This window comes from Oculina patagonica, chromosome 7 (genome assembly GCF_052425735.1).
Source record: "Oculina patagonica isolate OP01 chromosome 7, crgOcupat, whole genome shotgun sequence".
NCBI classification, from domain to species: Eukaryota; Metazoa; Cnidaria; class Anthozoa; order Scleractinia; family Oculinidae; genus Oculina; species Oculina patagonica.
In genome coordinates, this window is record NC_135764.1 from 14,950,275 (window position 1) to 14,974,854 (window position 24,580).

Consider the following 24,580-nt stretch of genomic DNA (forward strand, 5'->3'; position numbering starts at 1 on the left):
TGCAAGAACACACTCGCGAAACTCGATCTGATAGAGTTCCTTTAGTAATCACATACAATCCAGCACTTCGTAACATTCAGAAAATACTTCACAACAAACAACCTCTTCTTAACTCCTCTTCCAACTGTAAAAAAATCTTCAAAGAAACACCCGTGGTATCTTACCGGCGCTCTCCCAACCTTCGAGATTTACTCGTCCGAGCGAAACTTAAAGGCCCTAACCAATGCAGTCAGCCGCCACCCGGCATCTTCCGCTGTAACTCAAATCATCGATGCCTCACTTGCCCCCACATCGAAGATGGCAAAACAACATATACCTTCAGCAGTACTAACGAAGTCAGACAGATTAAACATCACATAACATGCAACTCAACTAACCTTGTATATATGATACAATGTAAAAGATGTAATAAACAATATGTAGGAGAAACAAAACGAACTCTTCGGGAACGTTTCACTGAGCACAGGCAGGCCAGCAATAATCCAAGGCACAAGAAAGCAGCCACTGCAGTCCCTACTCATTTCAACATGCCAGGGCACTGCACATCAGACATGTCTCTAGTTCCTCTTGAATTGCTACCCACTAAAAGTACTTCTCGTCGCAAAGCAAGAGAAGCATATCTCATAGACCGAGGCAAAACTCTTGAACCTAATGGCCTCAATAGACGCTCTGAACAGTGATATGTTATATCTTTAGATCGTTATATGAAAGTTAGCTTTAGTTTATTATTATTTTTTATTTTTATTTATTTTTTATTTTTATTTTTTTCATCTTTTATATATTATTAGTGCGTGTATTTTCTTTATACGTATATATTACACCCTCGACGCTGTATTTTATGCTTTTTCCTTATATGGCTATCGTGTTACGTATTATCCACTTATATACTTTTATTTAAATTTTAGGAGCCGTTAAGTTTTATCTCACTCCAGCTCTGGCCCTGTAGAAGACTAGTTGACTAGTCGAAATATCGGCCAAATAAATTGTCCAACACAAGTGTCGTCGTACTAGCCGTGCATTTAAAATTACTGTGTTTTGAATGTCACAACTTTTATCGAGCGACAAAAGTAGCTTTAGTTTAAGTTTAAATTTTAGGGGTGAGGAGTCTAAATGTTTCTTTATGTTAGATGCACGCTTTTTAATTTTCGATATCTTTACAAGCAATAAATAGACGTGAAAAGCGGTCTATTTTCAAATAAATTAAACTCTGAAAAGAGTCACAAGACACTAAGCCCAGAGGGCTTTTGATTTTTTCTTCTTCTTCTTCTTCTTCTTTTTCTCTTCAGCACCGCGAAAAAAAGGAGAACTCCTCATCGCAGGTTAATTAAAAACAACATAAAAAATTACAAAGAACAACCAAATAAAACTGTTTTCACTTCTTTATTTTTAGTTATTAGTGAAAAACTAGAGTTCAACAGTTCACATGAAGTTTACCTTAGTATTCATGGTCCATTGCTGAAGGACAAACTTTTATTCTGACCCTTGCTGTTCTAACAATGATCACTATCGAGTTTCATCTTACATTGTCAGTGCAAGGACGGTGTATAGTACATGAGAAAAAGTGGTTTCATCGCCATCTGGGTGGACCCTGATAGTATAATAAGGACAAGCGAGGATCACCAAAGGAAATTAGCTTGATTTATAATAGAAATCTCCCAACTAATACCATAAGCAATATGTGGAAACTAGTATTGAGAACTAATACCATAAGCAATATGTGGAAACTAGTATTGAGAAACTAGTATTGAGAATCTATGCTCAGGAAGAACGCAAAAGACTTGAAAAACACTAGATACGAGAATTAACATTTACTGTCCTGCTATGTACAAAATAGTCGAGGCTTGGCACGCTTTCTACATTAGTTAAAAACTTAAATTAATAAGCGTAAGAGCTGCTGGTTTTGGTACTGTTCTGTATGGTTTCTTGTCCTCATCGCAAGTGAATCAGTATCAGGTCACAGGAAATACGACAGTTCTGATCGAGAGAAATGGTTCTTTTCGTCACTGGGTGCTGTCGGGTAAGCTGCAACTAACGCATCCTGAAACAAGACAAACAATAGTGATCAGAAGGTAATTTCTCAATGATAAATTAGTACACCGCCAGACAGGCAGGTTGTGAGATTAAAAGGCCTGACCAGACCATCAAAGGCAAACGTAATATAGGGTCAATAGAAGTACACGGAGGTAATCGAGAGCAAAAAGGAGAGACAAAGAAGTCAACTTCTTTAACATTGCCCTGTTTTGCAGAGAGCTATATTCTAGGCAAGGGAGAAGTGGGAAAGACACAGGGGCGGGGAGGCTTATGAAAGAGTTGGCTATAGGGGTTTTGCTCTCTTGCGGTAAACAGGTGTGTATCAATTCTGTAACGACGTAAGGCAAATTACCATAGCGACTTCTGAATTTAAACTTGCAAGTATTAAGAAGATTAAAAGTTCGTGATAGTTTTACCTGAGAACCAATATACAAGCTGTTGTAAATCTTCCAGTAGACGTCTCGAACTTTTCGTGCCGGGTGAAACATTCCCTGAAAAAGAAGAAAGTACAAACGGATCAGAGACTTGATAAAGCTTGACCAAGGTTATTTATATCGTGCAAATTCAACATACGTTTTCACATGCGCGTTACAAACATTATTAATATAAACTAACAACAGTACACTAATGAAATTAATATGCGTATCGATTTGCTTGGGGCTTTGTTGGTATCAAAGTTCACAGTGAAGGCTGGAAGGTGGATGTCACTGATCAAATAGATATAGACAGCTTACCTGTAGACAGTAATGGAGTACTTTAGACGGTCCTAAAGCTACTCTCATTCCCTCAATAGACTCCACAACAGCGTTAACAACATGAGGCGAAGTCTCAAAGATGTTAGGCCACACATAGTTCATGAGGTGAGTAAGGGCATCTTCACATCCAAACCCTGACACGCCCAGGGCCATGTGTTTTATTGCTGCACAAGCTGTCTGTCGATGAACCAAGTCCCTGGAGAGGACATAAAACATGGTAAGGTTTAGTGTCCATTCTGAGCTGTACAGATAAAACGATTTTATCTGTGATTTGTACGAGTTTCTACTTCTCTTATGTTATGTCTCTTGTGTCTTACAAATAAACAACTACCAGTTGATCAGAATAGCGATATCAAAACGTTGTGTTTATGTTTTTTAGGAGGTTTTACGTCTCGTCCACATTAAAACCATGCAAAACATCGATCCCCTTAAATCGCGTAGTGGAAACTTAATCATTTGAGGTGGACTGTTTAAAATGGAGAGATAGGAGATTTTTCAAACGCGTATTCCATTTCTGATTTTTAAGCTAACTGTAACATATAATTGCCTCGTGTAATACACAGAGGTCTCATTCTCTAACCTGTCCATAAGGGCATCCTCTAACAAAGGCGTGACAGCGTAGATGTAATCTTTGCCCATTTCTCCAATGTATTCAAACAAGAACGAGAGAGACTTTAGTACACCATTTTGCACATTCAGCTCTGGCACACGGTACTCATTCATGAGGGCAGGGAGAACAGTAAATGGCGAGCATGTTTCGGCGACAATGGCGATTGCCACCGTGGTACACACTCTGTTTTGACGCTCCTGTACTTTAAGGTTGTTTAGCAGTGTGGCGAGTACATCCTGGGGACTGAACAAAAGTTAAACCATGTCAGAACAAAATAACTTATTGAGGATTCAACAGGAAAACTAATAAGTGGTCGGAAAACTACAACTAATAGAGCAGTATATTATGCAGTCAGTATTTCTTTAAACCGAAAGAAAGAAAAAAAACCTTGCGATAATTTAATTATATACTACAATCACTTAGTGGCAGAGTTGATCTAGTCTGTCTTTGTAGCAAGAGTAATTTTGGTGATGCCAAATGCAAGCGGTGGGAGATGCGGAGACCTAATGGTCAGCACACTTAAATTTGGATTAAGCGGTCCAGGTTCGAGCCCTTGCTGGGGTCTGTCATTGTGTTTTTTTTTTTTTTTTTTTTTTTTTTTGGGGGGGGGGGGTGGAGATGCTTATATAGTGCCTCTCTCCACCCAGGTGTTGGGGGACTAGCATACCATCCAGGAGGGAGTACAGATAATTGCTTGTCGCTTAATGCTACTCAAACAGATTGCATAACTTACCCAATAGCCTTGGCAATGTAACCAAATGTGTTGACAGTAGCTCTTCTGATAGCTTTCTTGTGAGCCTTCAGCAGTTCCAGCAGCTCAAAGCAAATTCTCATCCATTCACGAGCTCCAACGTGTTCCGCTCCTCTGTCTGCGATCCTGCCTACAAGGTCAATGCAGTTCTCCTGTACCTTCTCGTGTCTGAAAAACAAGCAAGCAGCTTAGCATTAGCTTGAGGATGTGGGCATTTTACTTGTCCAATAATCACTGACACAAAGTGGAGGAATGGTGGCCTAGAGGTTGGCATACTGGACTCTGGATCAAGCAGTCCGTGGCCAGGTTTGATGCCTTGTGTTCGTAGATAAGACACAACTTTTTTGTGGCTCCTTCTATCCAAGAGTATCAACATAAGTACTGACAAATATAATGTTCGGGGTAACCCTTCAATGGACTACATTCCATCCAGGGAGAGTAGAAGTACCCCTAGTCGCTTAACACTATGGAAACTGGGATAAACTCCAGCCTGATGAGCCACCAGGCGAAAATGCACACTTAACGGAATAACCCTACCTCAAAACCTGATTCAGAAAATTAACATAATCAAGATTTTCACAATGAACAATTAGTGATAACAGAAGGCTACCAAGAATATGGACTTGTACAGTACATGTCTTAAATTTATAAGAGAAGCACCCCACCTGTTCTTTAGAATGGGTGTTAGTCTTGGAAGCAAATCTTTGATGGGTGGAGTCATTTTGTTCATTCCAATAACATTGACGATTGCCTGCAAACAAAACAGCAATAAAGATCATTAGTACACCACGAAATTAACCAAGTTCCCTGACAGTATTCCTCCCACATGAACTGAAATTCAACAAATATTTTTCAGCTTTTCACGTAATATAACCTGTTCTGAGTGTCTGACGGTGTTTCTTCACATTTCCGAGTTTTAGAAATATTTTCTCGGTCAAAATAGAAACTAATAAGCAAAAATGGAGAATCACAAAACCTTTGTTGACTTATGTAGCTGTTTTAATTTAAACAGTTATTTACTACTTCTCGTTCAACTAACCTTGAGGGCTCCAAGGATACTGCCAAGTACTTCAGGGTACTCTTCTCCCAGGTACTCATACAACACTACACCCAAGTGACCCATCAGCTTCTCCTGTGACAATAACAATAATTTCAACAGTAAGTAACCAGCTGGACATTTGACATTCAATAGATGCTCATTACCATTACTTATACTTCCTTACAAATTACAGCTTCAATGCCAGCTTAAATTTGTGCATTGTCAGCATAGTTATAATAACGGTCAGTGATAATAACACCTAACACCTTTCAAGATCACGCCGCTACCCTATTTAACAAACTCCCAACGAACCTTAAAAACACTGTGGACCATAATGCATTTTGCAGGGAAGCAAAGCGCTTCCTTTTGAAGAAAACTAAATTAACAGATTGATCTCCTGTAGCTTTTTATTTTTATTTTTCTCTTAGATGTATATAGTATAGTAATTTTTTAAACGCATAAATGTATATAGTATAATATAGCATAGTAGTACACAGTAATTTAATGATAATTATAGAATTTTAATTGTAAATATCATTTTATTTGTTAGGTTAGGGTTAAGTTAATTGGTAAATGTAGAGCTACTCTGTAGAAATGTTACCAATAAACCGTTATTATTATTATTATTATTATTATTATTATTATTATTATTATTATTATTATTATTATTATAATGATAGGCCTAATGGTTAGTGCAGTGTACTCCGGATCAAGTGATATGGATTTGAGCCCTGGCTAGGGTACTCTGTCGAGTTCTTGCACAAGACATTTAACTCTCAAGGTGCCTTTCTTCAAGTGAAAAAAATGGGTACCGACAAATTTAATGCTGGGATAAACTTTGCAAGGACTAGCATTCCATCTATGGGAGAATGAAATTCTCCTGGACACTTCATGCAATAGAGACCAGGTAAGCTCCAGCCTAATGGGCCATTACAGTATGTTGGAACACGGCCTAAACGTTTACCCAGGGGTTTTCAAATGTTTTGAAGTAGTTGGCAACTGGAAGAGTAGGCAGCTTTGATGCAAAGCATGTTTTTTGAGAGCTGATTGCTACAACTAGAGTAACGAGAGTCATATAGTCAAATTGCAGATGGAATTCTGGCGGTCACTGGCTTGTTTTGAAAACCCTGTGTAATTCGCCATGCAGTAAATAATTATAAGGAAACCAGTTTCTCACCTCTCCACAAGTCATCATGACCTGTGCAATCCTAGATATGAGATCAGCAGCCTGTTGTCTGACCTTTGCTGACTTGTTGTTCAATCTCCACAGGATAGTACCACAGATCTGTGGCAAATATGGCTTGACACGCTTACCCAGTGCATTGACAACTGTACCAAAACCATTCAACATTACAATGTCCTGTGAAAAACAAAAAGTTAAAATAACAGAGTCAGTTTTTGTGGACTGCAATTATGAGGGCACTAACAACACAAGGTTTCAAAAAGCATTTTTCAACAAAAGAACACAATTCAGTTTAACTTTTAGAACCCTGTAATTGGGAGTTTAACTTTTTTTTACCAGTAAGTACCTAACCCATTATAGTGAGCTTAGTTCCTCTTACCCAAGGGTACTTTGTTATGGGAAAGGGGCTTCATTTGCCTGGGGGTACCCTTAGCTCCTTTTACCAGGGGGTAACCAAGTGATGCACTATTATCACTCTTGGGTATTATTGAACTGGTGTTCACTAGCTCTAGACAGACACCGTCTTTGAATTCTATTTTTTATTGTGATTCTGGTAATGCCGCCATTTCACAAAAAAAGTTACACCTTGTACTTTGACCTGGGCCATACAAGGCTCACCAAATGGCGGCTCAATATGATTGCAAAAACGTTATGAACTGCCACAGTTAGAGGTTGGGTAGTAACAGTTGTGCCCCAGTGGATAAGGACAACATTTACCTCTTGTGTCTGTTCCTGGAAGGCATACAAGATACCATCAATAAGCTGTTCCTCCAGACGGGAATCCACATCAGATGAACCAAGGTTCCCCATGGTCTATGACACAAAATAATTATAATTAGCAATAGCCAGATTTTGAACAAGACAAACAATCAAACAAACAAAACAGCAATATTACAGATATAAAAGAGGTGCTCTTATTTACTTTGCCATGATTGCATGAGCTAAACAAATATATCTTGATGATAGGAAGCTGATAGCTGGGTGCAATGGTAGAGCAATGGAATTCCTTTGAAAATTCTACAAAATGAGGAGTTACAGGTGTAGTCCCACATCTTACAGTAACTGTGATTTTGCACAAATACCAGATAAAATTTCTTCTTGCACCTCATAACAAAGTGTACTATTGTTACAACTGTAGTCGTAGAACTTACTTTTTCAATTGTTTCCATGACCATTTTTCTGTACTGTTCATTTTCATCTTTCAGATCATCCACTATTCTGTTGATAATCTCTGATGCTCCCACTTTGTTTGCCAATTCCACTGTTGTATCAACAAGCTGTCAAATTTGTAAAATGCATGTATTTAGTATGACATTTGCAACCTTCAAAAGTGAACTATAAAGAAAGCAGGGGAATTGGAATTCGCCAGTTGTTAGACTGGGACTTGAGTAAAATACAGGGGGAAAAAAATAACTTAAAAATCAAAGGTGTTCTTTGCAGCAACAGAAAGTAATCTTCCTGTTTTCACATAAAAAACAAAACTAGTAAGATCTCTTATTTATAGGGACCTTCAGATCCAAGTACGACTATGAGATTGAGTACAAGTAGATTTTTCAAACGCAGTGCTTATTCCTTTGACTGTCACATTTCACAACAAAATCATGGAGATAGCCGGGTGGGGGCTCTGGATTGATATTTGAAAGTCACGCTTGATCTCACACTCTGATCTGAAGGTCCCAATTGTGTCATGCCCAGTGTCATTAAACAATGTGTTTATAATGCCAAAGGAAGACAAATTTCAAGCATGCGATGAACCCTACTTACCTGTCTGTAATTTCTTCTATCTAGTGCCATCCTGTGCTGCCAGAAATGCTTGAAGAAATCTGGTAAAATTTCATCTTTGATGTACTGAGGCTCCACACCATCTGTTCCACAACACTGCTTCACTACCTGAAAACCAAACAAGTCACAGTTTTATTACAACAAAATTTGCAATGCCTTGTACAAGTTATTACAAAAATGTTTTGGACACTAGTACAGAATTTTTTAGAATTTAGTGTGTAGCATATATAAGCAAGGATGAAATATACTGGCTTATTTAGCAAAATATTTTAGAAAGATGCAGCGACCTAAAAATACATCATGAGAAGCCTTTACTTTGATAAAAGTAAGAGCCCCAGTGAGTTTTCCAGTGGTCAGATTTGGACCAAAAAGTTTATTACCAGTAATTCAGCGGTTCAAGGGGCTTGTAACCATCTTAAACGTAGCATAAAACATTCAGCAACAAATAAACAATCCACTGATAAAAGTTATGTTCCTTTAAACATTGTTATTTCAACAACTAATCAACTTGTCTTGAACAGGCTAAGAGAGCCAGTTTTGAGGAATTACACCAGCTACATGTAATATCTAGAATCATCATGTTACCTTCAACACAATCTTCTTCATTTCTTCGTCAGGACTCTGAAACTCACGAATCAAGATCAACATCACTTCCCTTGTGTAGTAGTTGGCATACTCTGCATCCATGAGTGGAATGAGGTAACCAATGGCCTTGAGAAAGGCAGCAAGACCCTGGAATAAAATGATTGGTTTTAGCATTCAACAATCTCAGCATTTTAACAATCTCTACCACTCAAGCCAAAAGATATTTTTATGGTAACTAAATGTTTGTATTGGTGCATGCGATTGTATTGGAAGTGGGGATAAAAAAGGACTAACAAGTATAGGTTGGCCTCAATGACAATTATTTGCCAGCCTTAGCCTTTTAACAGGAAAATAAACATAATGCTTAATCTCTCTACTATGAAATAAAGAACAAACTGAAGAAGTCTCTAACTTATTTCTAGAAATCTCAGTGGAACAAACAAGAGGAAAGCAGCAATGCTGAGAGCTGTGAATGTTGGATTACCCAAATAATTGTTTACACAAGCCACTCGGTTTTGAAGGGGAAAAGGAGATTGTGTGCAGTCTAGGTAAAAAGAAGTTTGATTGCTGGATATTTACCTTTCCTCTGTGCTGTCTGATACCCTTCCACAGGGGCTTCAGGACACTGTCAAATGACTCAATACCATAAGGTGTAGCAGCTTCAGCAAGAGCAGCCAAGGCAAGAGCAGTGATGGTTCGAACCTTCTGCTGTTCATCAACCAAGCCTAACAAGACAGCAAACAAATGTGTCAGTCATGTCCAGACTGATTCACTTATCTGCAATAACAATGTAACACTTAACCCTGGAAATTATTCATCACAGTTCCTATGTTGTGGGTTAAACTTGATTATAATAAAATGTTTTAAACCAGTTTGATTTTGTCTTTTATTTTGTCTACTATTTCTGATTATTTTGTCCCAGAACACAAGCTTTAAAGCGCTAATGTAAATGATTTCGGCAGAGGTAACTCAATATCACCACTTTATGAGTGTAGAGAGTTGGAAAAAACATTCATGAACATGGTAGAAATATTGAAAAGAGCTACAACAGAGGAAAATTAAATCCTTAGAAAATTAAGGCAACTTGGATTTTCCATTTCTCTCACTGCTATAGTTTGCTTCTATTTACTGATCTATCTTACCATGTTCAATAATCTCCACCAAGTTCCTCAAATGAGGCAGGATAGCACATCCCATCAAAATAGCTATCTGCTGAACGATTTTGATTCCAGTGTGACGCGCTTGCCAAGACTTCTTACTGCGGCATACAGCCTTTAAGAAAGGCAGAAGGGAAGGAATACCAAGAGCAGAAGCTACAACAGCAAAGGCTCTGCAATGAATAAATAAAAACAGTGAGTTTTCTGAACAGTACGGAAAACATTCAAATTAAGCTTGCAACTCGCAAGCTTAATTTTCACTGGTATTACAAGTGTGTTTACCTTGCTGTAGTGTTACGGACGTACTCATCGATGTTGTCAATGTCAGGCCTCATGGTTGAGATCATTGTTGCCAAACCAGCAGCCTAAATAAGGATAGAAATAAAAAATTATGTCCTCTATCCAGCAAAGCAAACAAAACATATCTTTATCTTTAGCTATATGGCTTTCTGGTCAGCTGAGCTTGGGAAAGAAACAGAAATGAGGCTCTCTCACACTGAAGTGGGGGCTGGGCCATGGTTAGGATGTCAAGGGTCATGCCAGTCCCTGTGACTCAATTTCTGTTCCTTGCAATACGAGCAACAGCTATTTTCGCCCATCCAGCCCTTTGCCAGTCTGCGTCTTGCACGCTCTAGGTAGTCTTGATTCTCAATCTCTTGTCTACATGCTTAGGATTTGCTTATTATTGGTAGTGTCACATTCATTGGTCATTGTTTAAGTCACTTTTGGGTTTGTTAAATTAGTGCTGTTGCCTTGTGTGGCATTTAGTGTTTAGAATTGCTTTTTTCCTTGTCATTTTCATGCAATGATGTCTTTGATGATGATTTCTGTTTAATTAAAAAAAATGGCCTTGTCAAAATAACTACTGAGACTAACAAAGTATACCACTGAGACTTACAAAGTTGACCAGTCTTGATTTTAAACAACACTTAATTGGGTTCATGAGAACTTAGAAAATGATTACCAAAAAATAGCCACAAAAAAGCATTCCTACATAAATATATATATATGGAGATCAGTAAAGAGAACTCTGACGTGCTACAAACCTTGGCCAAATTGGAAATAATTTCACGTCCTTCAACTCTTGCATAGTAATCTTCATCAATCAACAGCGGCTCAATAACCACAAGGATCTAAAGGGAAGGACACACTGTTTAATCCCTGAGTGAGACATAAATTGACAATGCAGGATAAAAATGCGAAGACAAGAAAACTAACAACTTACCTTGTGAACAAATGGTCTAACAAGATCATCTAGCTTGTACAAGATTCTGTCAATTACTTTAACCAACAAGTGACGTTCCTAAAGAAAGAAAATTTATACTTGTTAGCGAGAGAGGAATTAACCACTGTATCAATCAACTTCATAGAAGGATTGCTTTTGTTGAATTGTAACGAGAAAAAAAATATAAGGCTTGAAAATACTTTTCAGTTTATTAATTATAATACTTATTGAGGACAAAAGTATTAAGCCATAAATTTAACACTTGCTGTCATAGTTTGTTTGAATAATTTTAAACACTGCAGTGTATTTACATGTATCAGAATGTTAATATCAGTGACATGGCATGTGATGTGAAGCAATAACTTCTGACAACAGTCAAATTATAAACAAAGCCTTTAAACAGCAAGAGATTACTTGGCTGCTGCAACCCTCCAAGTTTATTTTTTACTTAGTTGCCATTTGGCCATCAACTGCTCAACTTTGGTCGCCAGTGAAAAATTTTAGTTGCTAAATTAAGCTCATGCTTTCAGCCCTTTTTCTCAAATTAAGTTGACAGGCTGGCGACTTTGGTTCCAATTAAGTTGCCAGTCCCAAAATTTTAGTCACCATGCCAACTAAAATGGTCTCAAGCTTCTATTAAAAAGCTGCATCACGGATTTCAAGATTTGAAGGGAGTACGACTTCATTGATAAACATGAGGACACAGTTGAGATCTCAAGACAAACTGTGGTCAGTACAAGCCAACAACCTTGCAACTCAACACTCGACAAGCTTTGATCATTGGGCAGCTTACCTGATCTTCAAGTGTTGGCGACATGAGTAGAGGAAGGATTTGATTAAACAGTGGACCTGCTCCAAACTCGCGTGCTTTGTCTGTGATCTGACGCAGGGCAGCCTTCCTCATGGGCGGGGTGCCATTTTTGATCTTCAAAAGAAGTTTCATGATCTTTCTTTCCTTTAACTCCTCTGGGCTTAAAGTGCTCTCGTCAACATCCACCTGTGAATACAGACAAATAAAATTATCGTTAATGGTACTGCACAGATATCAAACCTGTAAAGTGCTTCTGACAGGCACAGTTGCCTATTGAACACAAGGGTCCAGGTTCATCTCTGCTCATCATCCTTGTGTTTTGTCTCCAATACAATGGGATTAGCCATAATCTCAGTTGCTTAATAATACAGCAGCCAACTGTTCATGTCTCCAATTGCATTTCAAGTTTGAGGTACACCGAAATAAAGAAATATGCCGAGAAAAAATGGAAAGAGTTACAGGCAACTCTAAACAACACATAAACAACAAACATGAACAGATGATGAAACACAAGGAACTACCAGATCATGTCAAAAGTGTAAATGCAAGATCAAATTTATCTTACACTTACTCACTGAAACATACACCCACACAAAAGCGACAACTTAAACAGATCAAAGATTGCTCAAAAATTTGTTCAGCAGTCTTCCCACTTACCAATAACTTGTCAAAGTACTGTACATCATCAGGCTTCAAATACGGCAAATTACCAGGAGGTTGATCTTCAACTAGTTTGGCTGATCTGTCTTCTTGCTGCATCAAACAAGGAAAGAAAAAGTGACACCTGTCATTAATACTTCATTCAAGGCCATTTATTAGAAAAAAAAACAGGGTTTTCTACAGATACAAATTGATTTCGAACCTACCGACAAATACAGTTTCATAATTAATGTGAACAATCACAGAGAATGTGAGTATGCCATACCTGGATGAAGAAGCCACTGCCTCCTATGGGAGTTGGTGTAGCCGTCAGCTTGCGCGTAGGAGTTCTGATGGGCTGATAACCAGGTGGTGGCTCAAGAATCTGCAAAATAACATAGAAGTCAAGTTTACAAACATTTCAATTTATTGCAGTAGAAGCAATAACCGTGTAGTTCATAAAGATTGTATTATTCAAATATTTTGCCAAAGAGCTGCCACTGACGAGCCCAAGTTCTACCATCTTAAATCTGATGCATAGCAGGGTAAAATCTCATCCATTCCTAGGGCACACAGGTGTGCAGAATACTACAATGGGATTTCTAAAAGATGCCATTTCAGCTAAGGTTGATGCATTGCAACTTAGAAGCAGAAAGTGCTGCGACAATGTCAGCTAAAAGGGATCTGGTGAACTTACACTTAGCTACAGATCAGAGTCGAGAAAAGGAGTGTTTTAGCTCTCTTAATTTATTCTGTAGACAATAACTTAACAGATGTGGTGTCCTATGGTAGACACTTTGCCACATGATGTTTGCATGACATTTACCAAGATAACTAGAAATGTATGTGCAAGACAAAGACCTTGTATCCTTCTTTTGGAAAGAATGAATCCAGTTCATCATCAGAAAGGTATCTGTTCCTTTCATCAATTTCCCTCTCCCAGCGATATGCCTGCATCTGCTCCGGTGTCATGGCCATCTGTCCTGGTGTGGGTGTCTGCATCTGCATAGCGGCAGGCCCAGCGGGGGTCACTCCACTGGTGCCAATCATAGGAGTTGTACCACCCATTTGACTGGCAGGAGTCTCATCCCATCTGGATCGTCGCTTGCTGCCTGGAGTGGGTGTGGCTCCTGGTGTCTCAGCACCAGTGCGGTCTGTTCTGGGCGTCTCTGCCCAGCCTGGAGTGGCATGACCTGGCGTCTCACCTTTTAAGAAAAGAACAGTCAGTTATTTATTATGGGATATATGGGATATATAGTTAAACCCTCCTAAGTCAGGTTGTATTAGTGAGTTTGACACCGTGTTCTGTGTTCACTGAACACTGTGTTTTCTGTGTTGTGTGTGTGTACCATCCTAAACTTGTATTGATATATTTTTAAGTCTGGTTGCCTGCCCTTTTTAATTTTCTAGTTATTTCAGGCAGTCAGAACCCTTTTTCTATCTTTATTTATTACTAATTTTGTACTTGTAAATATATCCATAAGACCAAAGGGGAAATAAAGCTGTTGTTGTTAGATATCTGTGCTCGGCAGAGTCTGTCCTCAGAGAGACAGCTCGTGCCAGGGAAATGATGGATATGATCATCTCAAGACAATAATGACGAAAAACCAACTGTTCCCAAGGCTAATGACACAAACTTATACAAAGCAGTAAGGACAGTTATTGTTACAAACTGTAACAGATTATTTCAAACACAACAGCAATTTTTTCAAATGGTAAGGTTGTGAAACAAATAGAAATTAAAAAAAACAAACCTCTCTCTGTCTTTGGAGTCTCATCCCAGCGATTCCTCCTTGTTGATGAAATACCTAACAATACAAACCTTTACCATTAGACAAACACAAATATGACCTGAAAAAATGACTTCACACTTACTTCAAAGGCTTATGAAATAACTTTTTTTGTCATCAAGTACTTGAAAACTCTGAGAGCAATAAATTTCAAACACCAAAAGTCCACTTTTGTTCTGGACTGAGAAAGATTGTGTTTCTGATGAAAAGGTGAAGCAAAAGGAGACAGCCTGATGATAGCGTTTTCTTTAAACAGGGCTATAAAATTTGAGGATTTACTAGACCATTGATTAAGTGATGTTTCATAACTAAGGGAACCTTTTATTGCTCAGACAGGAAATTCAATTCAATGACATTCCTCCATTTATGAATGTCTTGAACTCAACAACACGTTAACATGACCAAGTAGTAGCAAAATACAGCAACTAAGTGACCTCACCTGGTGTTGTATTGCCGCCAGGTGTAGCACTGGGCGTGGCATGTCCAGGGGTCACATGGCTGGGTGTGGACTCCCATATCCTTGTACTTGGGGTTGCCCCTGGCGTCTCAGAGCCAGGTCTGTGGGGAGTGACTCCAGGAGTCTCTGAACCTTTTGGACGCCCGGGTGTCTCATCCCATCGACTGGCAGAAGGTGTTGCCATCTGTGTTCAATAAGGAAAAACAACACAAATTAATAACTCAAATAGCACTTGACCCACACAGTGCCCATGGTCCAACAACTTGTTACTGTTTTGTTTGACATACTGGACAGTCAGTTGACCCATTTAATATTTCTGAGCATGTTGATAAAATCACTAACAAATACCCTAATGTTTTAGACACTTTTATCCCAAAATATATAGTATAAAGTATAAAAAAAAAAAAAAAAACAAAGAAAAATGTAAAAGGTTTCACACAATCGTAGAAGTGCTCGATGCAAATACATGCAGAGCGGAATACAATAATTAAAGATAGAAACTTCACGGACAGTTACTCAGAGTTTCATGCACGAAGCGCGTAAAAAACTTTGGCAATCAAGTGCTTATTACATACTGCCCAGAATTCAGCTGCTTATGTCCAGTCTCTTGAACACGTTTCTAAAAAGCAGTAAATCCCTGTGAAAGAATTTGTTTCCTACCTCAGCCTGATCCCAACTAGAAGACTTCTTCTTTGCTGGTGTTTCATCCCCAGAGGCCTGCTGGTCCCATCGCCGGCGCTTTCTCTCTAAAAAAAAAAAACAAACAAACAACAATTTAACAACCTCAGCTTTGGGAAGATAATCACTTCAAACACTTACACTCGGACACATCTCCCAACTCTTTGGTAAAACACAAACTGAAATAGACATCGTCAGTAGTGATTTGTCTTTCATGTCACTTTCTTTTCCCAATCAAGGAAGAAATGCTCATTAAAGATAATACATGTAGTTTTAGAATAAGTTTATTACAAAAACAATTGCTGAATTCTAAAGATTTGTTAACATCAGGTTTTTCCTACATGAGCAAGACTTTACCTAAGAGATAGGCAATGACAATAAATAACAAACTTATATTCATCAATAATTGTTGAATTGGGGGTATGGTCTTTACGATGTACAAAATTCTTAAACAACATGGGACAACAGCTAAAGAGAACAATTTTGAGTTCAAGATTGATGAAAGCATTAACACACCAGGTTTTGAGGCTGCCGCAGGTTGAGCCTTTTGTAATTCCCCAGATGCTGCTTGATCCCTGAGATGACGGAAAATTTCCGCCTACAAATGAAGCATACAAACATACCATTAGTTTGTTAAATGACTCATCCCTAAGCTGTCTCTTAGTGAAAATCTCAAAGGGGATGGCTGTGGATGGAAATGAGTGATGGGCGAGGTATTCTCTCCTTATTCCTCTCTTCATCTGATTGCCTTTTGTATTTGTAAAATACTTGGAATGTCTACTGTTTGTTAGTATGATTTTGGGTTTGTAATAATAATAATAATAATAATAATAATAATAAAGACTTTATTTAACGAGGGTAACATAATTTACTGGTGGCCCAGTAGTTTGGCATCTACAAAGAATCACGTTTGATGATGATGATGATGATGATGATAACAATGGCGGTTTATTAACAATGTATCAATTTACATGGCTCTTCACCTGTTAACTAACTAAAAAAGTAACTAAAACATATCAAAATGACAAATAATCATTTATGATATATGCTGTTTCAAAAACATCAAAAAATCTCGATGATTTGGTAAGTGCAGAATGCAATATGGAACAATTGAAAGTATGATGTTTTATATATGTTCGTGTTTATTTGCTTTACTTTACTTTCGGAAAAACTGTTCACAGGCTACTTGTATTCTTTCCTAGGTGTTCCTTACGTTAATCTTTGCAAACGTAACACGACACTTTCGTTCGTTTGTAACAAAATACTTTTGTTTTCCTTGAAAATGCCGTAACATGAAACTCTTGTTTTTTGTTTGTTTTACGGCGACATCGATGACATTTGTTTAATTTAATTAAGTTACGGTTTAAACTGCACGAAAGACGATTCTCAAAACTAAAGAACAAATCTAATCAAAAAACATCTTTTTCGAAAGGGTTTTTAAAACGCAGTACAGCTAGGATATTTGTTTCCTGGTTATCAGGTGTTCACGCCGAAAATCCCGGTGCAAGTTTTTGCATACCTAATTACGATTTACGAAAGCGCTGTGAACACGTCACACGCTCACTCAAGCATGAAGCCGAGAAGCACGTAGTGTGAAGATTTCTTTCAAGAAATGTCGGAACCGTCACGAAAGCATGTTCAAACACTAAAGCGGCAGAGGTTTTACAAAATAAAACGGAGGTTAGTTCAACCGATGGAGAACAAATAAAAGGAAAGGAAGTGACGGATGTAACATGATATTGTTGTTTTTTTCTCGCAGATCGCTGTGATGCCTTTTAAGTCTAATTAAATTAACGCCACGGATTCTACAGGAATTCAACCGCATTGAAAAGCACACCACGTTAGGCTTTAATACAAAATTTCTAAACACGTCACTGTTATTTTAATTTTCGATAGCTTGAATTTCAGTTTGTTATTGAAACAGCAAACGAGATACTTTTGTTTTTGTCAAAAACATGTAACATACTTTTGTTTTTGTCAAAAACGGATGTAACATGATGTTTATGGTAACGTGATTTATTTTCTGCAAAGAAGGCGACATTGATTATAACACAGATGTTATCAGGTTATCAATTAATTATGAGATGCTAGATCACCTTTTCTAAGAAAACAGCATTGCCATATCAAGAAATATTTCACATGATCTGCTATGACGCCTTACTGTCTAATTCAATTAATTTGTGGTTTTAACTTGGGGCCACGGAGTCTACACGAATCCTTCTGCAGAAGAAAAACGCAATGTTCGTGATGAAGACTGATCTGCGCATGCGTTTAGCACAAAGTATTTTTTCCAGAAAGAATTGTACCACAAGGAGAGCATAGTGCTTTCTGAAACAAATATATACCTTGAGTTCTTCAATTGTAAGTATCGTAATGGACTCCCCGATTTACCAAGGGCACACGGTCAGGTGCTCTCCATCCCCTCCCCCCTTTACAGAAATAATTAATTAATTGATATTAATTAATTAATTGGTGATTAAAAGTTTACACCGCGTTAGCGGTTTAGTGGCTTAGTGGTTTAGTGGTTTAGTGGTTTAGTGGTTTAGGGGTTTAGCAAACGCCAACCCACCAAACCATCACAATAGTGCATTCTGCACTAAAAACAACAGCTCACAAACTTCAAAGATCGATCTGAAATATGTACAGGTAGTAACAGTCTGATGACCTGGGATTAGGAATGTTAAAAATGATAGGTATGAAATAAATACATTTCCAGCAAACAAAAAAGGGTAAATCAATATTTTTTTTCTATGTATTGTATATTATGTTTTGGTTTAAATTTATTTTTGGTTAAAAAGTGTTCCAAATCGGTTTGATTTTTATTTCCCTTAAGAATTAAGAATTGCCGGTTACGTTGGCTTGGTCATGTCCTAAGGATGCCCAATGTCAGGATACACATAGTTGCCATTAGATGCACTTCAACTATGGGGAGGAAAAGAAGCAGGCCAAAAACCACCTGGCAGAGAACAGTGATGAAAGAGCCAGAGGAGATGGGTCTTACTTGGGGCAAAGGGCAGGCCACAGCTTATCCGATTTAATGCCTCCCTCAAATAAAAGCAGCATTTATGATTGGAACAATGTTTTGAAAAGATATTGAAAATGACTTTTCAGACAAGCACTAATACATATTTCTGTTTTTAAGCTTCCAATGTTCAGTTACCATACTATTGTTTGCAAAAAATTAAATAGAAATCATTAGTAGTCATTTACTTTTCTTTTCTGCTAAGACAAACCTGATCTTTTTGAAGATCCTGTTCTTGCATAATGTCCTTATAGGTCCGCACATTTTTTAATAAAGATGGATCAGGTGTTTTACCACCTAGAAAAATAAAAATAGAAAAAAACAAAGACCATATTAGCTCTTTGCAAATTCTCTAACAACACTACATGATAACATTGTATTACTCTAGACCTCTTCAGCTACCCATGTAAGTTGCCCATTTCAGATCATGTGATCTTTTCCAGAGAATCGTTCCTTTGTCTATCTGGAAATTATTCATTCATTTCCATGTGAATTGCTTGAATTAAGAAAAAAGGGTATTCTCAAGGGTAATACCACGTGATCTGAAATGGGACAACAAACATACAAAGCTAAAGAGGTCTATTGCAGCTTAGTAAAACAAAATCAAGAAAATCACGTTTAAAAGTTCTAATAATGTCATAGGCAAGTCTAGATTCAATATAATACAATTTTCTAAAAAAAAATTGCACCCTCTTTACAAATTGCTTGCCAGTCCCTAAGTCTTTACAGAAGCAGTTCAGTTGTAACTGCTTTTTACAAGAGCTTTCAGGACCAGCAAGCTTCTCTTTTAATACTAAGCTGCTAGTTGTAAAAGACAAATCACAAATATACAAAACACAGTAACACATGTACAGTTAATTTATTGTCTGGAAAGGTGGCTGCGGCAAGGTAACACCAACCCAGTGGCTAGTCTTGTGATGAGTTGTACCACTCACTGGCGTCGTATCCTGGCATGGAGTTAGTTGATAAAACCAAGCTCTTCTCCTAATATAAATAATTCTTCAGAGGTCAGTAATCGACCACTGTGTAGTATGAGTACTGGATTTTGTAATCTCTATTACTTTACAGTATTTTACTTCCTTTTCCTACAAAACTGAGAACTTAGTTCTTTTTTTAGGAAATAAAGATCTTTTTTGCTGTTTGCATGTAAATCCTCAAATGTGTGAATGCACAAATTATTGTAGTTTCATTTTAACCCTTTCAGCCTCAGAAAAAGGCAAGATACTCTTCATCAGTTTCAGACACAAAACCAAGATGATCCTTAGAATCAATTTGACAGTCATATAAGACAATTGAAATTCAATGTAAACCACCTTTTAAGTGGATAAATTACAGGAAAAGAAAACATAAACGATCTGAGGATGGAAGGGCTTCCTAAGAAAGTGGATGCATGTGTGAAATAAAACAAAAAAACTCCAAATTGCATTTGGAATAGCCAACTAGTCTTCTGAATGTCTTCTGTTTAAATTGAACTACCAGTAGTACTGTAAATGATTCAAATCTCTCTCACTTTACTCCAATGAAAGCAAAAGATGGCATATTTGAAACCTTGGAGTAATTGAATACTTAGTTTAGAAACCTTTTTGTACTATATTTTGTTTCAATGTTTGTATACAAAAGGCTTTCATCTCAGCCAGCCATAGATACAACCAATACTCAGACTTGATTGGAAATATTTGTAAACAACCAACAATTAGTCATTTACTCCTGAATTTATTTTGCGCAGATGATGAGCGAAGTTTCCAGTACTCACCGCTGAATGGAAAAAAGGGGTTCAGGAGTAAGTATATTGAAGTCAACAGTTCTTTAATACTATACTCATGTATTATGCGGAGCAGCTTTTGAATGACTGCTGCAGAACCAAGCCAAGAGTTTCAGTCACAAAGCACTCAAGTAGTGCATTGATCAATGATAAAAAGAGAGTAAAATCTTACAACAAGTAACAAGCATGGGAGCTTGAGCCAATTCTCAACTTTACCGGTTTGGTTCTGCACTCAGTTAGCTGAGAAAGTACCAGGAGGATGTTTGTTCTGACAGATTGATCAATTGCACAAGTGTTTTAAACAAAAAACACAGCAGATCAACAAACATAATTGCGTGGTCAATCAAAAACTGCTCCAAAAGCCAGCCCAACAATACATCAAAGACAAGGAAGCCTTTTGCCAGAAACCAATTGAATTTTGAATTATTTTAGCAAAACGTTATTGTTTTAGATAATAGTAAATGGTAAATGCCAGTTGACTGGTATGAGTAGCAATGTTATGACTAATATTGGTAAGAAATGGTGGCCACATCAAACAATAGAAGATGGTAGCATCACAAAATATGCAAGAAATTAATGTTGGTAACAAGGTTGGTCATCACTGACACATAAAGTGGTTTATGTTGGTAACCCCAACTTGCTAGTGTTGCAAGGAATAATTGACTTGTTATACTGATTCTTGGCAAAAAGATTTCTTGCCTTGTGTTGTTGAACCAAAAAAATTAGTTAATAAACACCACAATGTATTAGATTACAAGTGAAAAACACAAAAGGTTTTGAAGCAAGTATTGTAAAATGAAAATGTTTGCCATTGGTTGATTTCCAGTTTATGAATAAGGCAGGTACAATACAAATTTTCCTGATACATTATGGCAAACCTTGCCACATAATAAGATCAGACAATTTCAGAGCTAATAGAAAACATGTTTGAATTGTAAAATCTGGCTCATACAGGATTGCACAGACTCGAGTACAGAACATCTTGGCAATATAGTCAAACTTACTGGAACAAAGATTGTTGTAAAAAAAATCTGCTTTCCCTTGCTAACTTGTAATTTTTTCCTGTGCCTAACCATTGATCTCAACAAAATAATTTAAATGGACATCTTTGTTGACTACTTAATCAATAGCACATTTGCACGATGTTGTCATTTGACTACAACTACTAGAATTCATTTCGCTTTTCTTTTGTTATTTAAATTTTGAATCCGCAGTGGGGTTTGACAAACAATTGCTCTAATTAGAATGATAAAAAGAAAAAGCGAAGGATTCTGGTAGTTGTAGTCAAATGATGTCATCATGCAAATCGCCTATTACAGTGAAAAACACATATACATGTGTAATTTAAGATATTAAGGTGTAACTACAAAAAATTAATTACAATAAAAGATAATGTGACAGGAGAAAAACAAAAAAAAAATTCATCTGACACCTACCATCTGCAAATGGATCATGTCTGGGAGGTGAAATGACCATATTTCTTCTTCTTGCCCTGTATTCATCTTCACGGTCAGCAATTGTTGGCTGTTTGTGTTGTGCAAATGGATCCACCTAAAAAAGGCAGTGGAAGAAATTGAAGTAATTAAAATATTTTACACTAATACTTTGCATAATCTAGTACGAAACAAACTGCAAAATCCATTCATGAGCAGCCAGCAATTAATATTTTTTTATTAATGATGCAAAGTTACTAGTCAGAATGATGTGTTTCTATTACTTCTAGTGTATATTCCGTTGCCCTATTATACATAATCTGGGATGTAGCTAAGAGCCAGCTCTCTGCTAATTTCACTGATAGAAAGAAAGCTTTTCACTGGCTGAAATTTCACAAGAAAACAAAGATTTTGGGTAATTGTGAAAGTGTAGAGACCAGAAGAGCTGGCTGGACTCAGCTATTTGTTAGCTGCATCCCTACATAATTTTAGTTTTTTATGTATAAAGAGCCTGAACAGGTGATTACTTTGACCAAAGATCAAGTCAAATAGCTTTGACCAATAACCTAGTATTTTTTCTCTCCACCACCTTCCTGAAAGGTTTTGGAAGTAAATGTGATGTATACTTACATGCTCTGCAGACTTTGCTATGTCATTCAAAAGTGCAGTCGGAGCTGTGTAACTGTTTCTTGATGGATGCATAATGGTGGTGGAATAGTCATCTTCATCCTGTCACAATGAAATAATCCAGAGTGTTATAATATATATACACCAGCGTGGTGTATGTGTAAATGTGCATAGTACAAAATGGTTCAAATGGTTAAAGTAAACCAGTCTAGTCTAAGTGTTTGTGATCGTTCTCATTTTGTTGCCAAAGCAATACAGAAATTTCACTTCAACCCTCCAAGTTTATTCTTTTCCTTAGTGGCCATTTGGCAACCAACTGCTCAAGTTTGGTCGCCAGTGAAAAAAATTAGTCACTACATTAAGCTCACGCTTTCAATCCTTGTTCTCAATTTTAGTCCCAGGCTGGCGACTTCAGATCTAATTTAGTCGCCAGCTCCAAAATTTTAGTCGCCATGGCAACTAAAATGGTCTTAACTTGGAGGGTTGCACTTGAAGTGAAAGAGTGATGTTTGTTTTAAGCAAATAAAATGTGCTTCTTCTTAATCTTGAAAAAACAACATTTGTTACAGCTTTCAGATTGCTATACACCTTTTTCATCCACTCAGTTTCCCTTCAGGGATTTGCTGGTTAGTAAAAATTAATTGATTAATATGTTGTATAGGTCAAAGAGTTGCATAGGACAGGTATAATATTCCAGACCAACTAAGAATTTGGTGTTACACCAAGACAGTTCCCTACATGTTGTATATGATTTTTAGAGGGAAAAGATCTTGACTCACCTCCTCTTGCTCATTTGGAGCAATATCAGCAGAATAGCCCTCAAACCTGAAATGTATTGAACATCAGTAAAAGAGAAATCATCCTTCTCAAATAAATTATTTTATTATGTATTAATCTATATATCATAACCATAACTTTGGCCATGATACAATTGTTTATCTTCATTTATACTATTCCATGTTTAAACAACAACAAAATGAGGGTTGATATGTATCGTTGAGTACTTCTGATATTTTGCTGGTTTCAAAATTTGTCAAGTCCATCTAAAGTTCTAGTCAGGCAAATTGAAATGTACTGCACTTTAAACACTACAGCTAAATATAATTGGCAAAAATTGCAAAATTTGCTGTGACATTTATTAACTTAATTGTCCTTCTGTGCTTAACTGGCCACAGTTACAAGGCCTTCCAAGGGGGATACTGATGTCGCTTTGTCGCTCGTTTCCAACGCACCTGTCGCCTATTTGGTGAGGAAAATGTTGTCGCTGTCACAAATAAACACCCTTTCAGTGCTATTTTCTGTCAGCTGCCGGTGCTGTGGAACATGATTGTCGCCTGTTGCCAAAACCCCTTGGAAGGCCTCAGTTAAAGTAGCTGTACATTAATCTTTTCGTTGACACGGCATTTAAAGTCTTTTTAGCATCCAATTGCATTTTAATTTCCACAGTATACAATGTTTTTACGTGTTTATGCAGTGCTAAACCAACACAATGTAAAAAAAAATCAAGAAAAACGGAGCGATTTTACAATACCAGGCCACTTATTTACATATCTCTGAACGCTTTAAGAACGAAGCATAGTAGAAACAAAAGGAACCATTCAAATTCAATGAGATGCAAATTAGTGGCCCGGTATTCTACAGTTTAGCCTACAATTGGACTAGATATTTTAACATTCTTACCTATCGCCACCCGAGCCATAAATGTCGGTATCATATCTTCCTTCGCCAACGGCAGCTAATCCAACCTGAAGTAGACATGGCAAAAAGATGTCAATTACTTTAGCTTCTGATCAATACAATTTCCATGATCTAGTCTGACACTACACGTTACTTCCATTAATGAGATTTTCGCAGCTACCTAAACTTAAAACACGGAATACACAAACCAAATTATAAGAACTTTACTTCAAAATCTTCCTGTACAATCGTGAAACAGAGAAACGTGTTCCTTGGTGTAAAACAAAACGGAAATCAAAGTTGTAATGTAAAGTGAGATCATTCACGCTTACTTTTTCACCGACGTCAACCTTGGGCAAATTAGATCTCTGGGCTTGTAATTGTTGAATTTGCTTCTCTATATCTAAAGGGAGAAGAGTATCGTTTATTAAAGGATTCATTCAAACACTAAAATGGATGTGTTATAAAAGATAAAGGAGACATTATTACCTTCATATGTTGTCCGCGGGGCTTTCGCTAACGCGGCCATCTTGTTTTACGTCCAGACGACGGAATTACCCACAATT

At 37.3% G+C, this 24,580-nt stretch overlaps 1 protein-coding gene across 2 annotated transcripts; it reads right to left on the reverse strand.

The window, feature by feature from the left end:
• Nucleotides 1–1,898: 1,898 nt before the first annotated feature.
• Nucleotides 1,899–24,574, reverse strand: LOC144661736 (splicing factor 3B subunit 1-like). Of its 2 annotated transcripts, XM_078522555.1 has the most exons (32): nucleotides 24,504–24,574; nucleotides 24,347–24,417; nucleotides 24,018–24,082; nucleotides 23,117–23,162; nucleotides 22,341–22,439; nucleotides 21,714–21,828; nucleotides 18,727–18,812; nucleotides 16,010–16,091; nucleotides 15,476–15,561; nucleotides 14,798–14,999; nucleotides 14,323–14,376; nucleotides 13,430–13,773; nucleotides 12,855–12,953; nucleotides 12,587–12,682; nucleotides 11,912–12,115; nucleotides 11,119–11,196; nucleotides 10,940–11,026; nucleotides 10,176–10,258; nucleotides 9,879–10,066; nucleotides 9,316–9,461; nucleotides 8,737–8,883; nucleotides 8,134–8,259; nucleotides 7,521–7,646; nucleotides 7,087–7,182; nucleotides 6,364–6,546; nucleotides 5,187–5,279; nucleotides 4,813–4,898; nucleotides 4,130–4,315; nucleotides 3,367–3,639; nucleotides 2,766–2,982; nucleotides 2,448–2,522; nucleotides 1,899–2,038 (listed from the first exon to the last, which is right to left on the reverse strand). In XM_078522555.1, exons 1-32 carry the CDS (start codon nucleotides 24,541–24,543, stop codon nucleotides 1,955–1,957), a joined length of 3,963 nt encoding a protein of 1,320 aa, XP_078378681.1. In that variant the 5' UTR covers nucleotides 24,544–24,574; the 3' UTR covers nucleotides 1,899–1,954. The 2 variants fall into 2 exon arrangements, with proteins under 2 accessions (XP_078378681.1, XP_078378682.1); XM_078522556.1 differs by lacking the exons at nucleotides 21,714–21,828; nucleotides 22,341–22,439; nucleotides 23,117–23,162; ... (1 more) ...; nucleotides 24,347–24,417; nucleotides 24,504–24,574 and adding an exon at nucleotides 19,415–21,633.
• Nucleotides 24,575–24,580: the final 6 nt, after the last annotated feature.

Bases quoted from the DNA above. Each gene is read 5' to 3' on its own strand.
- LOC144661736 (XM_078522555.1), bottom strand. From the start codon at position 24,543: ATGGCCGCGTTAGCGAAAGCCCCGCGGACAACATATGAAG. The intron at 12,116-12,586 runs GTAAGTGGGAAG...CTGTATTCACAG, and splicing joins AGTACTTTGACAAGTTATTG to GTGGATGTTGACGAGAGCAC. The intron at 11,027-11,118 runs GTAAGTTGTTAG...CCTTCCCTTTAG, and splicing joins TTAGACCATTTGTTCACAAG to ATCCTTGTGGTTATTGAGCC.